We start from the raw sequence: 15,142 nt of genomic DNA, 5'->3' as shown, positions 1-15,142 counted from the left end.
AAAAGCCTCATAGCTTCTTAAACTATGGAACTTACCTTAAAAGGCAAACAAATAGATAAGTGAGAAAACTGTAAACAATGAAGTGCTTCATAAGCATTAGTTTATACAAATGTAGGCATATACAAAAATTGAGATTTTTGGTTGCATTAGAATTGGGTGCTAAAAAGGCTGACTTCTCATATAAGCCCAAAGAAGGGTCCTGACCAGCAGCTTCAGTCGTGGTTTCTATGTCATTGTACCCAAGTAGGGTTTCTGCAATACAGTCAGTGCCCTGGCATTCTAGATTTGTGGTGGTAGTGGTGACTTAATAATACTAATGGATAACATTTCTTGAACACTTACTACCTGCTGTATACTGTTCTAATGCTTTATGTACATTATCTCACATGCATCATCCTTACATCAGCTCTCTAAGGTAAACACTCCAGGTATCCCCATCTTAAAGATGAAGACCAGAAGCAGAGAGGGGTAACTAGGCCAAGGTTACGCAGGTCACACCAGCCACTCTGACTTCAGAGTCTGTGTTCTACAGTTAAGCCTATTTTCCACATAATTCTCCTTCAACTAACATTTAGAATTTTGGAGCTGGAAGAACTCTTAAAAAAAATCATCTAGGTCACCAGCTATTCAAACTTGACTTCATATTCATGTTACCAATAGTGCCTGTGAAAAATGTTGAGTAAGTGCCCCATAGCTGGAGCTCTTTATTCATAAGGTCTGACAGGAGGACCAGGACTCTGTAATTTTAACTGATGACTCAGGTGGCTTTGATGCCCTTACTCTGAATCGACATTGGTGAGCAGTGCTTGGCTCAGCCCCCCTCCGCCCCCATGACTGAGTCAGCATCTGCCTGCCGTGGAGGCGCCTCCTCTTCCTCAGCTGCCACCATAGGATATTCAGCTCTATACCATGATAATTGCAGAGGATCCCTGTTAGAAAGAATAGATGATATCCTTGTTGAAAAAGTGCTGAAGTTACTTTGTTTGAACATTATTTCCAAAAGGAAATATATCATTGAATACACTTAATTTGTTCCTGTAATTAATGTATTTTGGAACCTGTTTCCAGTGCTTGTGGGTTTCTGCAATCACCTAGATATATTTTTTTTTCCTATTTTACTTACAGATACATCTTTTCATTGTTAACAAGATGTAAGTAAAGGTGCTCAATTGGTGGTACCTGGCACACATGGTCTCCCCAGAGTTCACAAACAACATAGTATGGCATTTTATCAGTGTCTGACTTCAAGAACACAGCAGAAACAAGCAGGTCTTTTTTTCTTTTCTTTACAATATACCTTTTATTTTTTTTTTTTAATTGAAGTGTAGTTGATATACAACATTATACTACTTTCAAGTATACAACATAGTGATTCGACAGTTATCTACATTATTAAATGCTCACCCCAACTAGTGCAGTTACTATCTGTCAAAATTAGAAAGATGTTACAGGACTATTGACTATATTCTCTATGCTGTACTATCCCTGTGACTAATTTATATGATTGAGATTTTGTGCCTCTTTATCCACTTCACCTAGTTCACCCACCCACCCCAACCCCTCCCCCATCATAACCACCAGTCACTTCTCAGTGTCTATGAGTCTATTGCTGTTTTGTTCATTTTGTTTTGTTTTCATTCTTCATGTAAATGAAATCGTATGGTATTTGTCTTTCTCTACCTGGCTTATTTCACTTAATACCCTCTAGGTCCATCCATGTTGTTGTGATTTTGTTTTCTTCCAACAACGTAAATTCCTAGAGGTGGAATTACTGGGTATGGTATTTCTATTTTTAGCTTTTGAGGAACCTCTGTAGTCCTTTCTTCACCGATTTATATTCCCACCAACAATGAAGGAGGGTTCCCTTTTTTCCATATCCTCACCAACACTCATTATTTCTTCTCATTTGGACAATGGCCATTCTGACTGGTGTGAAGTGATATCTCACTGTGGTTTTGATTTGCATTTCCCTGATGATTACTGATGTGGAGCAGCTTTTCATGTGCCTGTTGGCCATCCTGTATGTCTTTTTTGGAAAAATGTCTATTCAGGGCCTTGGCCCATTTTTTAATTGGGTTATTTGTTTTTTTGGTGTTGAGTCATATGAGTTCTTTATGTATTTTATATGTTAACCCCTTATCAGATGTATCATTCACAAATATATTCTCTCATACTGTAGGTTGCCTTTTTGTTCTGTTGATGGTGTCCTTTGCTTTACAGAGTTTTAGTTTGATATAGTCCCACTTCTTTATTTTTCCTCTTGTTTCCCTTGCCTAGGGAGATGTATCCAGAAAAAAATTGTTCATGCTTATGTCAAGAGATATTTGCCTATGTTTTCTTCTAAGAGTTTTTTGGTTTCATGTCTTATATTTAGTTCTCAAATCCATTTTGAGTTTACTTTTTTGTTTGGTGTTAGGGAGTAATCCAGTTTCATTCTCTTACAGGTAGCTGTCCAGTTTTCCCAATACCTTTTATTGAATAGACTATTTTTCCCCATTGTATATTCTTGCCTCCTTTGTCATATATGAATTGACCATATATGTGTGGGTTTATTTCTGGGCTCTCTGTTCTCTTCCATTGCTATATGTGTCTGTTAACAAGTGGGTCTTGTGGATGCAAGGAAGAAAGAAGGAGGAGGAAAATTGGAGTTTCAAAAAGAGACAGCAATCAAAAAGACTTTAGCAAATAAATATGAAGCCTCAAGTAAAAAACCAATGTAACAGTATTAGTGCTAGCGACTTTGGCTACTGTATGAATTTACTTAAACTATAAAAAAGTAAGAATTAACAAATGTATGCATCAAAGATGAAAACAAAGTTATCATCTTATGCCTGAAAAAAGGCAGATTGTTTACATTATAAGTAGGGAGAAGATTACTTATTTTTTTCAGATCCTGTTAGGCTTACTGTGTCTAATCCAAATGTTTTTGTTATGTGTTTACTTCAAAGTGATCATATTGAAGCATCTTCCCTGGGTAATATTCCTTTCTCTAGCTTAGACAAGCTATTTAGAGCTATTAATTTTCAGGCTTTGCCCTCAGCCATGATCAGTGGCAGAGGCTCTTTCAAGTCTAAAATTCTCATCCTGAAATAGGGTTTCTCTAACCTGGTCAACCTGAAATTGTGAAGCCGTAAAAACTGAATTTGGGGAGGTTTTGTTTGTTCGTTCCCTGTTTGATATACCTTTTGTATTTAGCTCTATTTGGAATCATATCTGAAGTCTTGACATTCTGATGGCTATGGAATCAATATCCAGTTGGTAAAATATATTTAACACAGGTTTATCTAAGGTCTGTCTCTTACATGCCCCAACTGCTGAATAAATGTGTTCAAACATTATTTCAAATACAACAGTTTACACAATGATGTTTCAGTCTATTTAATCCATATATGGAATTATCTTTTATTATGTTAGGTGATTTTGTATCTAAAAATTCAACCTGATAGCATTTTCTTCGAATGAAGACAGAAGGGAACTAACATTTTAGTACCCATGTACCAGGCATGCATTATCTCATTTAATTTTCACAAAAATCCTATGAGATAAGTATTGTTTTCCTTTCCCCATTTCACAAATGAGTAAGCTTAACATAAAAGGTTTGGTAACCTAACCAATATCCCACAATGTGGATGACACTCTGGCGTTGGGACAGATATTCAGATTCAGAGCATTCTGGCTTCAAGAGACCTCTGATTTTTCTAGCACTTCATAATTTTTGAAAAGTTTGTTGTAGTCTCTTTTTTTATGGTTTTGGAAAACATATTTCAGTTTATGCCCAGAATATAAAATGTGAGTCTTGAAATGTTGCATATGGATAAAATAGGTGATTGTTACAAAATTAACCAGAAAGAATCGTGTGGGTTTAGAGATTACAAAACAGAGTTAAGTGTAACAACAATAATTTTAGTTTCCCAAGGGACAAAGACAATCTACAACTGAAAGATAAATACCATCCTTGCAAAAAAGCCTACATGATGTCCTCGTAGTTTGGTCTTGGGTGGCATTTGAGGCAAAAATCAAAGTTCTGTCTCTTGAGGTGTCAAGTAAACAATGACAAGCAAAGACAACTCCATACTGGAATACCAGGAAAAGGGATTTGAAGGTCTTTACTAATCACTGTAATTTACTAGGCATTTCACTGGAGCATTCCAAATTGTTTTGTCTTTCTTGGCCACGTTTTTTCCCTATACTTCAAAATCCTATTTAATTGTGATATATCTATTTCTATTATTGTTTAATTATTATAATTAATAACAATTGATATTTAATATTAATAAATGTGCCATTTTTCTATTGTTTATAATCCAGAAATATATCTTGTTTATTACTATCTTTATGGCCTACTAAGAGATTAGTCCCTTGCCTTCAGTGAGTGAGAAATCCCTGCTGTTTTGTTTTGTGCTTCTCTAACTCCTTACTTTCTTGCTTCCTACTATTTGTATGAACTGAACTGCACATACTTAATTAGTTGAGCACTGGTGAATAACTAGTGCTAAAAAGTGAAGTGTTAGCTGTTTTTAATGGCTCTGTTTGCTTTTCAAGGTGAATGTAGGTAGGTCACCTGGTAAGTACTTTGGTTTTGTTATGAGTAAGATATCAGCAATTTTGTCTTCCTTTATGAATTATTTGATGATGAATACATTGGTTCAGTGTCCTCTAAAATTGCTTAAATAACAAAAGTGGCCTTTCTTCCTTTAGCACTTTCCTCTCACTTTGTGCATCATAATTTGAAAATTGCTTGACTATTTTATGGGAGTGTTATGCCTAATATTTTACTATAGAAGTGTGCAACAGGAACAGTGATGACTAACAAAGAGCTTACATTTCCTGACTTTTGATTGTGGATTCGCTGTTTCATCTTCTAGGATTGCACAAATCCACGGTACTTAGCTGCAGGTTCTTCCAATGCTGTCAAGCTCAGTAGGTTTTTTGATAAGGTAATGATTTCAATTAAGTTATTTTTAAACTTAATTTATGTGTTATGAGAGTTTAAATTCTTTGTAGAAATGCTTTGTCCTTTTATTCTTTTGTCCTAAATTTCACAACCTGAATAATACTTGTTTTGATCTCTCTTATCTGTTGGTATAATTGCCCAAGGCCTGCTGACGTATTTATTCTATCACCAGTGTTATCTAAGCAAAGGATGAAAACTACTGGATTTCAATGGGGTTTTTAAAAGCTGCCTAATTGCCTGCCTTAAAACGATTTATGTTTCCTTTTCTAGCTCTTTTTTACTTATTTAACCAAACCTCTGCATAAAAGGCACTGAACTGAGGAGATTCATCTTAAAGCCCTGCGTTCTTGTTTTCTCAGCTACTGATGTTCTTTCTCCACATAAACATTAGTTACTTTTAAGATGATGTCATCTTCTCGATTCCCTAAATTTCCCTAACAGAAACCTTTGCATTCCAGTTATTGACTCTTGCTAGCTTCATCATATTGTCCTAAACTGGAAATAAAATGTAGAGTGACTCAGCACACTAGCAAAGTAGAGCACTGTTTGTCTTTCCTTTACAAGGCCCTACAGCTTCATTGCACATGATATTGACTAGTTTAAGTTTTCTGCACAATGTTGACATTGTGCAATAAAGTAAAATAGAATTTATTTCTGTATTTCTAAAAAGATTAATTTCTGTATTATATTCCCTCTTAAGTGTAATTTTTCAAGAAAAATATTTCTCTCCTCACAGCCCTTCTCTGTGAATCATTTTCTTTTACCCATTTAGGGCCCTTTTGTCCAAAATGTCAGCAGAATATAAGCCCCACACTCCTCCCTGTTTAATATTAGACCAATGGTAAGTTTTGCTTCATTGCCAATGAAGGTACAAGGTGTGGCAAATAGAGTAAAGGTGTGCCAAGATAGTGACTCCCCTTAGTTATCAGCACAGCCAGAGCTCCCCAGGCTGGGTGATTGGCAGCATGTTGCACTTACCCCCAGTGTGCTGTACAATTTAGCGTTTTCTAAATGTGCCATGATATGAAGAATGTTGGGAAGCACTGTAAGGAACCAGATTTTTTTCTCCAAATTGTTTTCAAACTTAAAATATAAGAACTCTGTTTGGTCTAGATCAGTGGCCCCCATCTGAAACAATATTCCGTCCCTAAAAGCAACATCTTATAGATCTGTGTCTAATATGGAAAGATCCCATGATATATTATTTATACTTTCAAATAATTTGTTGATTTTGAAATTAATATAATAAGATGTAATAAGTTATAGCCTAGAGACACAATAGGTAATAGACTAGCATGACCCAAATTTTCAGGCAAGGCTTTATTTAAAAAAAGTTAGAGGGAACTTGGTTGGTTTTAAGAAGAGAGCAAGATTGGGTAAGAGGAAGACATTGCAAGTTGAGGGTAGGGAATTATGAGCAAAAGCAAAAAGGTAACTTCTCTCTTCATTACCTAAATCACAATGAAAGGTATGTGAATTAGGAGGTCGGCCAGACCTCCAGAGTGTGGTGGTTGCCTGAAACTAAGGGACCTGGCAGCTAAATTTTGCCCAGTTTTCTATACATCATATTTTCCAGAATTTAATGTAAAGATTTTTTTTTTTCAAGAAGGAATCTTAACTCCTCCTCTAGACTCACCTGGCTAGTAGTAATTCCTCTCCACTCTAGGATGATAGGATTTTTCTGTCCTGCTATGGAGAGAGGAAAGAGAGTCAGTCACTTCTTGATTTTTCTGGGGTCAACTATTTTGAGATGTATGCTAATCACAAGCCAGCTTTCCTATCTCAGGCACCAGTGAATGTAAACTTAGCCTGGGTTACTTGTGGCTAAAGGTAACCCAGTCTCACAGATGAAAAGAATCTAGATGATTTGGCAGTCAGGCCAGCCAGAGCAAGGGGGCACAAGCCTGGGGGAGGATTCTCTGCTCTTACTCAGAGGTACTCTTAGCTTTCTAATTATAGATGCCAGTGTCTTAGAGTTAATCTCCAGCTAATCTGTATTCTTAGCTGATTAACTTTTCTTAATCACAACATCTCTATGTAAAGAAAAATAATACTGCTTCTGCAAAAATTGCAGTGTTAGAACAGAATTCATTATTTCCTAAAATTATTTTTCATCATCTGAAAACATGATGCTTTTAAACTTACTATGTTAGGGGCATATATTTTGAGGATTCCCCACAGTATTTGTATGGATTTGTGCACATACAGCCACTGCGTTACCTAGTTTCTCCTACTGACCAAAGATAGACAGTTCTGAAACTGCTGAAGTAAGGGTGCAGATTAAGTCCCTAAAATGAAGCTAGTTGACTGTTTATGATAGTGTGTCATCTGTTCTGCATTGATGACCTACAGAATATATCACTGTGTTTGCTAGAAGAATGTGGCAAGTCATTGCATTAAACAGAGTCTTCTTTAAGAAATAGCTGTACTCCTGTAGCAGTAAAAGTGCTTTGCTTTTATCTTAAGAATTCTGTTTGGTACCTTTTGGGCTGACTGCTAGGAAACTTTGAGCCAAATTTGCCACCACACATCAGGAATTGCATGGGATCCTATGTCATTTTCTGATTATTTAGTTGTTTTTGTTAGTTCATTTTTTTTTTTTATCTATCATTAATGCTTTTTGGAATGAGGCCAGATTTTATGGAAATACTCCCACAGTCCTGATCTCATTAGCACCAGATTTAACTCATTACACTAGATGTCTGTAGCTATTGAAAGCACTCTTAATTTGGATATACACTCTGTAGTGCCATTAGTGTCTACTGCAATTAATACTTTTTCCAGGTATGTGTACTAAGCCCTTAAAATCTTTGTTTCTCGCAGGTCATAGAGAAGAGATACTTTTTGAGAGACGGTAATCAGGTGTGTATCTATCTTTTCTTGATAAAATGGGTTCTTAAATTTGGATAGAGTATCCAAATTTATTTTCAGAAGTTAAAAAAAAAGGGGGTGGAAATCCTTGTAGGTACCAGCAACTAATTTACTTCTGTTAAACACAGAAGACAAAATAAGATGAAGGGAAAATATGGGCCTAAGAAACAAAAAGAATCCAGTGATAAGGTCATATTATAAAGTAATAGAAGCAATATAAATATAAGACTCCAAAGGTACATATTGCAAGTCAATCACAATGCATGTAAGTCACATAAAAGTCCACAGGTGAACATTCTGAGCTTCACCTTCAGCTTCTCTGATTTAGATGGCACTATCACCGATTTTTTGGCAAGTGTTTTCCTTTTTGATGGAATTTGTTTTTATTATTGAATCTGAGTAAGAGCTCAGAGAGAGAGTTCTTTAAGGAATGATGAACTGACATAAAGAAACAGAAAATAAGGTGGAAAAATTAAAAGCTATTAGCATTTGAACTCTGCCTGTTTAACAGGATTATCTTTCCTGCCTACAGGTTCCAGGCTTCCCTGATCGGAAAAGGTTTGGGGGAGGAACATTAAAGAGTCTTCATTACGACTGAATTACACTCATCCTTTGGGAGATGAGCAAGCAGTGGCAATTTTTTACAGCTTTCTTCTTGCTGTGTCGATTATTAATGTCTCAGCCTTTTAATGAAGTCATCTTAATATGACACCCTTCATCCTCACCGTTTAGTGGAAAACTGAAAGGAAGTGACAGTGTGGGAGATCCAGACGTTGTCCCCATTCTCTCTGTTCCTGACCTTTCTGTCCCTGTTTCTAGATTATGTAAAAGCCTTGTGGAAATATGAGATGTTGTCAGAGTGATGCAGTAAATGAGCAGTGACAAGAGTGCTGCAGAGAAAATGTACTCTGGCCTGGAACTGGAAGGTTTTTGTGGGTCTGTAATTTTCCCACACTCCTTGCTGAAGGCTTAATTAAGTACTTCTAAAATATATCTCTTTTGTTTTACCTTTGTGAGGGGAAAGGTTATGTTAACCAGCCCTGAGTTGTCCACCCCAAACAGTCCCTGTCATTTTCAGAGAAGCAAAATGGTGTTATTTAATTGTCTCCATCCTCATCACACACAAGGATGCCTAATAATAGCCACCCTTGTCTCCCTCTCCTCTCCTTTGCAAATGGCTCAGTGGCTGGAAGAGGCAGACTAATAGCTGGAGTTAAATATAAATAGATTAATAATACATAGAGAATAGCAGTACCAGAAAAGAATTCTTGCGTGAGAAATTGACATCTCGCTAAATCCTTCACTCTTTAGGTTACAGCTGTCTGCACTCTCTTACTGTTTTCTGTTTGGAAATAGGTAGGGTGAAATCTAAGACCTGCACAAGGGCAGTAAGAGACATTTACAGCGTCTTCAGGGATTTGGGCGGGGGGCTCTTATTTTTGAAGGAAAAATTCAACTCCTGAAATGTCTCTTAACTGTAGTTAGTAAACTAAGTGTCAACAAAGTAATTATGGATAATTAAAGGAGGTTCCATGGCAACACATTTACATGAATTATGGACTAGGATTCTTGGATTTCTTAATCCAAAGTTTCCTGGGGGTGGTGTGTGTATAAAATGCATCATTGTTCTTCATTACTTTTTTTAACCCATCTTTTTTGCTTGTTTAAATCTCTCTGCCCTAGTTCTTCTTTAATATGTAAAGCTGGTCTACAAAAACTCATTTGCTGCCTTATTCACCACCTTTTCACCCATCTTCTTTCTGGCTCTGCTGCAGGTCTCTGCACTCCGAATTTTGCTCCATATTAAAAAATAGTAATAATGACTACACAGTTGCAGTTTCTCATTTTAAAACTAAATTCACATTCTATATACCATTTTAATTAAATTTCAGAAGCACTTTGGAAATCAAGGTATGCTAAAAGAGGTTATTAAAGTTAGAATGTTAATGCTTTTAGAAAGGCAGTCTTGGGAATTTGGAATAGATTTTTAAAATCTTTTTCATCAGCTAGAATATTCTCCAGGTTTTCTTTGCATCCTCCCCCACAAAATTTAACCTCAATTTCTTTTTTGACATAAAGAAGAGCTATGCAAATCAGGATCCACATGTGGAATTTGGGACAAGGGTGTTTTGACAGAGGCTGTGCAGGTGGAAAGTGAAAACCAATGCATATACACATAGACCTAAACCCACACAAGCTCCTTGTATTCCTCTTTTGAAAAATAAATTGTAAATAAGTTATACTTAGGTTACAAAAATAACGCAAAAGCAAAAAAAAAAATCAATGACCTTTTCCTTTCCTTCCCTTTATTCCTCTTCTTTAATTAAAAAAAAATCTATCCCAATTTCCTTATTTTTCTCCCTTATTAAAAAATAAAAGTAAGCCATCACTGATTGCTTCACGTTCAACCTTGAAAAATTAAGAGTACTTCTCAACTCCATTTTAGCTCCAGGCATACCTTGTTTTATTGCATTTTGATTTATAGCATTCCACAGACACTGCATTTTTTACAAATTAAAGGCTGGTGGCAACCCGGCATCTAGCAAGTCTTATCAGTACCATTTTTCCAACAGCATTTGCTCACTTCATGTCTCTGTCACATTTTGGTAATTCCTGCATCATTTCTAACATTTTCATTTTCACTATTATATTTGTTATCATCATCTGTGGTATAGCCTTTTTTAGCAACAAAGTATTTTTTAATTAAGGTATGTACATAGTTTTTCTAGACAATGCTATTGCACACTTAATAGACTACTTTTGTGCAATAACTTATATATTTGGTGGGAAACAAAAAAAATTCATTTGACTCCCTTTATTGTGTTACTCGCTTTATTGTGGTCTGGAACCAAACCCACAGTGTCTTTCAGGTATGCCTGTATAGTTTTCTAAGGAAAATCATTTTTAATAATCTAAGGTAAGTTTGTTGCAAGTATTAGTAGCAGCAAAATAAGGCTGTTTTCCAAAGTGAATGTTTTTAGCCAGAGTTCTTCAAAAAGAATGCTTTGAAGCATTTTTCTAAAACTTCTGAGACCTGCTTATAAAAATTGCTTTTCAGTAATAAACAAATGTAAAGACCAAAATACTTCCTAAGAGCTGTTAATTAAATCTTAATTTTTTTTATATTCTTGATGGAACAAGTTATACAGGTGTTTTTTTTTTTCTGTTGTCATTTTGATGTCTAACCAGTGTTCTTACTCACTGTGGAGGCAACCAGATGTGAAGGCATATGGCCACTCAACTGTCCCTTGGGTGGCAAGACCCTTAGTTGGAATCCACCTAAGGATTGGGGTTGGTCTGTCCACCTTAATGCTCTAAGAAAAAAAAACTGCTCCCAAAGGGGTTGATCCAAACCAGCTGTATCTCAGGTTCTCAGGAGTCCCTGACCTTGAAGCAGTGGTGATATAATCCAAGTATCTCGACACTGCTGTTTTTCTGTCCATTCTGAAGGCAGGTTGCATGGACCTGATGTGCTGGGACATCGGAGTGGGGTAAAGAGGACTTACTGCCCACCATAATCAGAGCTTTTGCATCTTCATTTCAATAATGTGTTTTGTAGTATCCACCTAGGAAGGGTCTTGTATAGATATTAATAAGGGTTTAATTGGAATTTTCAAATTCTTAGAAGTTTGAAGCTACAACAGGGTGTCTGCATTGATTTACTGTCAAAGTTTGAGGAAAGATACAGTTTTGAAGAAAGGAGAAGGAAATAAAAAATTCACTTCTCTGTAGTCCCAAGACTGAGTTAAATCAGTGTAGTAGGAAAGGAAGGGTTCCAGGAAATCTAGCCATGGGAGAATCCTGAGCCTCAAATGCTCTACAATGTGTTTACTTAATGCAAAATTGGAGCTGGAGGATGCCAGGGCTGCTCCATAGAGTGGAGAAGGGATCTGACTTCCAGCTAGTCAGTCAGCACCTCCATTTGAAACTTGAAGCAATGGCTTTCAAACTCAAAGTGCATAAAAATCCTCTGAAGTGCCTGTTTAAATGCAGATTCTAGGATTTCATGGGCCCCCTCCAATGCTGTGTTTGGGATAGGGCCAGGATTTTGTATTTTTAACAAGCAAGCAAGGTGATTCTGATGCAAGTAGTCCAGGATCCACCCTCTGAAAAACATAAGCTCATCAAACACTAGAGAATACATGGACTGTAGGCTATACTTTATGACACCTTTATATTGAAGTTCATATTTGGCTTCCTCTGCATGCCTTTTAATGAGCTGAGCCATCCCTCCCTCTCAGGGCTGTACATGCCACAGCAATCCAGTGGTTGTCACACCCTATGTGGGCAACACAAGGACTGTCTGCCTTTGATGTGCTACTACTATTTCCTACCCTCCAGGTGTATCTATTTCTAATTACCTACCTTCTATTTTACCACACTTACTTTCTCAACTAGCTAACTACTAAGCTTTACCAAGGTTATCGGTAAGCAATGATGAAGAACTAAACCCCTAAACTCCCAACAAAAAAGTAAAATCATGCTCAGTACCATCAAGTGTATCAGGTAATCTAACAGTTCCGTGTTTTTCCCGGAGGCATTAGTCCTGGGATCCTCCATCCTCTAACTCCATTCAGGAGTGATTGCTCTGTAAAACTGTGACACTCTCCTCCACATCCCCTGTGGCAGCTGCCAGGTTCCTGGATGTTTTCTACTTTCTTGTTGTGGATCAATAGTCTTCCAACAGGGATGGGTACAAATATTCCCTCCAAGAGGTACATGGGCACTGTTTTAAGGGAATCGTGTTCCAGATCAATTCCTAAATACACGTTAAAACTGATCAGCTTGTGAATGCAGCTTAATGCTAGTTGTTATCTCCCACCTCTGCTTTCACAGTCCTTTTCCCACTACAGAAAAAGGAAATTCTTACTAATAGTAAAATGGAAATATGGCATGTTGCCCCAGGGTGTGAATGTCTTCAGGATGCCAACAAAATATTAGTTTTACTTAAGGACTTTCTTCCACTCTCCACAATTTAATGCAGGGCACTGAAGGAAGAGTTCCTGAAAACAAAGCTAAGAGAGCTTTGGTAAGAAATAGGCTGTGGCACGTTCTTTCACTGCAAGGCTTTTTGCTTGACCTACTAAAATACCAAACTAACATTTTTATCAAAAATAATTACACAGGCAAAGGCTATAAAATTAACAAAGTTAAATTAATTATAAAATGAAAGCGTTATTTTCTCAACCCTTCCTGAGTAAATGAGACAAAGCACCTGTAAGTGAAAGGGTAACAGTTAAAAGTCCATTGTTCTAATAGCTGAGTAACAAAGACTTTTCCAATCTGGTTTCCAATTATTTCCTTGGAACAAAATTAAGAACCAATTAAGCTGTTTACTGATATTAAAAATAATGTCTAGTGATAGATCAATATGTGATTTTGGTATTTAATTCGAGAGAGTGACACCATAACAAAATGCCTTCCATTCATATCTATTTATGTGAACAAATTTTCTCAACACTTATATGTCAGTGTAACCAAAATAGAGGATTCAATGATGCTGAATCATGTCTCATTCTAGAAATAAGAATCATTTAATTCATGGATATATGAGTTAATAGGAGGAGGAGCCATCCATCTCAATAAAAACATTTCTAGAAAGAATTTTATCTTTTATATTTAATAATTATTTATCAAAATGTATAGTAGTTATGGGCCACTGTCCTAGAGAAGAACCCACGGGTAAAAACAGTTGCTGATAGCGTCCTGGAAGTGCAGTGGGAGAAGAAGACTGGCAGTTTCATCCTTAGTACACTTGGTTTTCATCCTACTCCCCACTCCCTGGTGTTTGTGAGTATGGAACTCGTCTGACTTTTCTTCCAGAGTTTCTGTGGACAGTAAACCTATCTTGTGCTGGCATCTTAGAGAAACAGATACCTGGTGTCGCCAATTCCTGCTCCTTTTCCAATTCTCCACCTTACATGTTCCCCAACACTTCACTGAATGCAGCCTCCTCTGCCTGGGTTTTAGCATCTCTGTTTTTATTGCTGACCAATTTGATATTGTGACTGTGTTCTAGTCTAGTATGTTTGCCTCACCCTACACGCAACCTGCTCCTTCTACTGAAGTCTTTGAGTGCTAGAAGGCACACGCTGCCCAGAAGTTCCTGTCCGCCTGCTTCAAGTGTATGCCAAAACTCTCCCCTTCTGGAAAGCCTTCCCTCACCAGAAGGCTACCCCTCCACTCAGCTACATCAGTCACTGTCTTGTTCTTTGAATGCACTGCACTTCCACCTCTCTGTCTGTATGCACTCTTCCCTCTGTTCAGTGCCCTATCCAACTCATTCTGTGTGACTGGGCTCAGACATCATCCTTTAGGAAGCCTACCCTCCCTGTTAGGGCTAGGTGCCCCCATCCCTCCCATCACACCCTGCCTCTTCTCTGACACAGCACATACAGCACTATTGTAATTGGCCCTTTATTGGTCAGTCTTCTCCAGTACGCTGCCCTCCTGGAAAAGAGGACTGTCTTAGTCATCTTTCTATCCCCCACAGTGTCTGGCACGTGGCATGTCCTCAATAATTGTAAAATAAATGAGTGTGTAATTACATTAATTACATTGTGCAGTTACACTGATTTTGGAAAATGGAAAGCCATCAAACATAAAATCAGAACTCTCTGTTCTTGTGTTTTATTTATGCTCATATTCCCTGTATGTATAAAGCACAGTGCCTGGCATGTAGTTACAAAGTGAATTCTAGTTTTATTGAATTGTTATAAAAACAGAAAAAGACATAAATAAAGTTAATCCACTTAGGAGGAATCTCTACTATTTGGTGATAGGTTTATTCAATTTTAAATATTTTCATGCCCCTCAAAGTAATTTTCATCCAGTCAAGGATCTGTTATTACTTCCTTACTCTTTCAGAAATCTCAGATCTTAGGAGAGAACTTAAACACCTCTGAAACCTGCTTTCAGATCTGATTCAATGAAAGAGCATAAGAAGTTTATGGAAAAATACAGCAAAAAAGCTTTTTCTTTGTGTTTTATTGCCTCCCATACATTTTTTTTCTAACCACCAAAGAATAACTTCTAGGATCAATAGAGATTCAAGACTCAATGTACTCATACATGACATTCAGATGCCAGAAGTATTTTTTTAATTCACTTTTGATTATGAGTCTGCATACTACAGTTCTAATAAGAACTTTGTCTCAGTAAAGCTGGTATCTACACCACCACTTCTCCCAGGTTTGCATATAAATTCAAGGGAAGTTTATGTAACAATACAATGTCATGTCTATGCTGACATATGCTGAGATGCTCTGTAAGTTGTCTATAGTCTGCAGGCATCAGTTTACCCAGTTTGCTACCAAC

The 15,142-nt window shown here is 37.0% G+C and overlaps 1 protein-coding gene across 2 annotated transcripts in view; it reads left to right on the top strand.

Annotated features, from left to right (window-relative positions):
* RABL3 (RAB, member of RAS oncogene family like 3) overlaps positions 1–9,651 on the top strand; it is a 30,098-nt gene extending 20,447 nt beyond the window's left edge. Inside the window, exons 6-8 of one of the 2 annotated variants that reach the window (XM_036883348.2) lie at positions 4,866–4,937; positions 7,778–7,816; positions 8,358–9,651. In XM_036883348.2, coding sequence (XP_036739243.1) covers positions 4,866–4,937; positions 7,778–7,816; positions 8,358–8,423 — 177 coding nt within the window. In that variant the 3' untranslated portion in view covers positions 8,424–9,651. The remainder of the gene's footprint in view (positions 1–4,865; positions 4,938–7,777; positions 7,817–8,357) is intronic. The other variant, XM_057503077.1, reaches the window with a different exon arrangement.
* The last annotated feature ends 5,491 nt before the right edge of the window (positions 9,652–15,142 follow it).

Source organism: Manis pentadactyla, chromosome 1 (genome assembly GCF_030020395.1).
Source record: "Manis pentadactyla isolate mManPen7 chromosome 1, mManPen7.hap1, whole genome shotgun sequence".
Lineage (NCBI taxonomy): Eukaryota > Metazoa > Chordata > Mammalia > Pholidota > Manidae > Manis > Manis pentadactyla.
This window is presented reverse-complemented; position numbering and strand designations above follow the sequence as displayed.